The sequence below is a fragment of the Aptenodytes forsteri genome, unplaced genomic scaffold, assembly GCF_000699145.1.
Source record: "Aptenodytes forsteri isolate BGI_AS27 unplaced genomic scaffold, ASM69914v1 Scaffold66, whole genome shotgun sequence".
Taxonomy (NCBI): domain Eukaryota; kingdom Metazoa; phylum Chordata; class Aves; order Sphenisciformes; family Spheniscidae; genus Aptenodytes; species Aptenodytes forsteri.
In genome coordinates this window covers 55,891-56,452 of record NW_008795131.1, presented here as the reverse complement: position 1 = coordinate 56,452, position 562 = coordinate 55,891, and the positions used below count along the sequence as shown (strand labels likewise).

General features: G+C 69.4%; 1 protein-coding gene across 1 annotated transcript in view; it reads right to left on the bottom strand.

Annotated features, from left to right (window-relative positions):
- The window catches only part of HIC1 (HIC ZBTB transcriptional repressor 1), a 6,734-nt gene extending 6,257 nt beyond the window's left edge, over positions 1-477 (bottom strand). Inside the window, 1 exon segment of the mRNA XM_019471757.1 lies at positions 13-477. Coding sequence (XP_019327302.1) covers positions 13-444 — 432 coding nt within the window. The 5' untranslated portion in view covers positions 445-477.
- Positions 478-562: the final 85 nt, after the last annotated feature.

Below are 562 nucleotides of genomic sequence, written 5' to 3'. Positions count from 1 at the left end.
CGGCGTGGCGGCGCGCAGCCCCCGGCCCAGCTTGTAGGGCGCGTAGCCCCCGCGCAGGTGGCAGTACTTGCCGCTGCGTTTCAGCTTCTTCTTGCAAAGGGCCACCAAGCCGGGGATCTGGAGGTAGCTGGCAGCGGCCAGCACGGCGCCCAGGCTCTGCTCGCCGCCCGGCTCGCACTCGGCCAGGCGGCCGGTGTAGATGAAGTCGAGGATGAGGCGAAAGATGCCGGGGCTCACCATCTCGTGGTCCAGGTTGAGCAGGTTGTCGTGCACCACCAGCGACTTGAGGTAGGCGCTGCTGGCCGCCAGGATGTTCTTGTGCGCGCGGAAGAGCGCGTTCTGCACCACGATGATCACGTCGCACAGGAAGCCCTTGGTGCGCTGCGTGTTCAGCTGCAGCAGCAGCTGCCGCGAGTGGCTCGGCACCTCCATGGCGTCCAGCATCCCGCTCCTCGCCCGCCGCCCTGCAACACACCTCCCCGTCAGCGGCGCAACCGGCCTCGGGCGCTCAGCCCACGGTGTGGGGGGCTCGACCCGCACGTCGGGGGGCTCAGCCCATGCA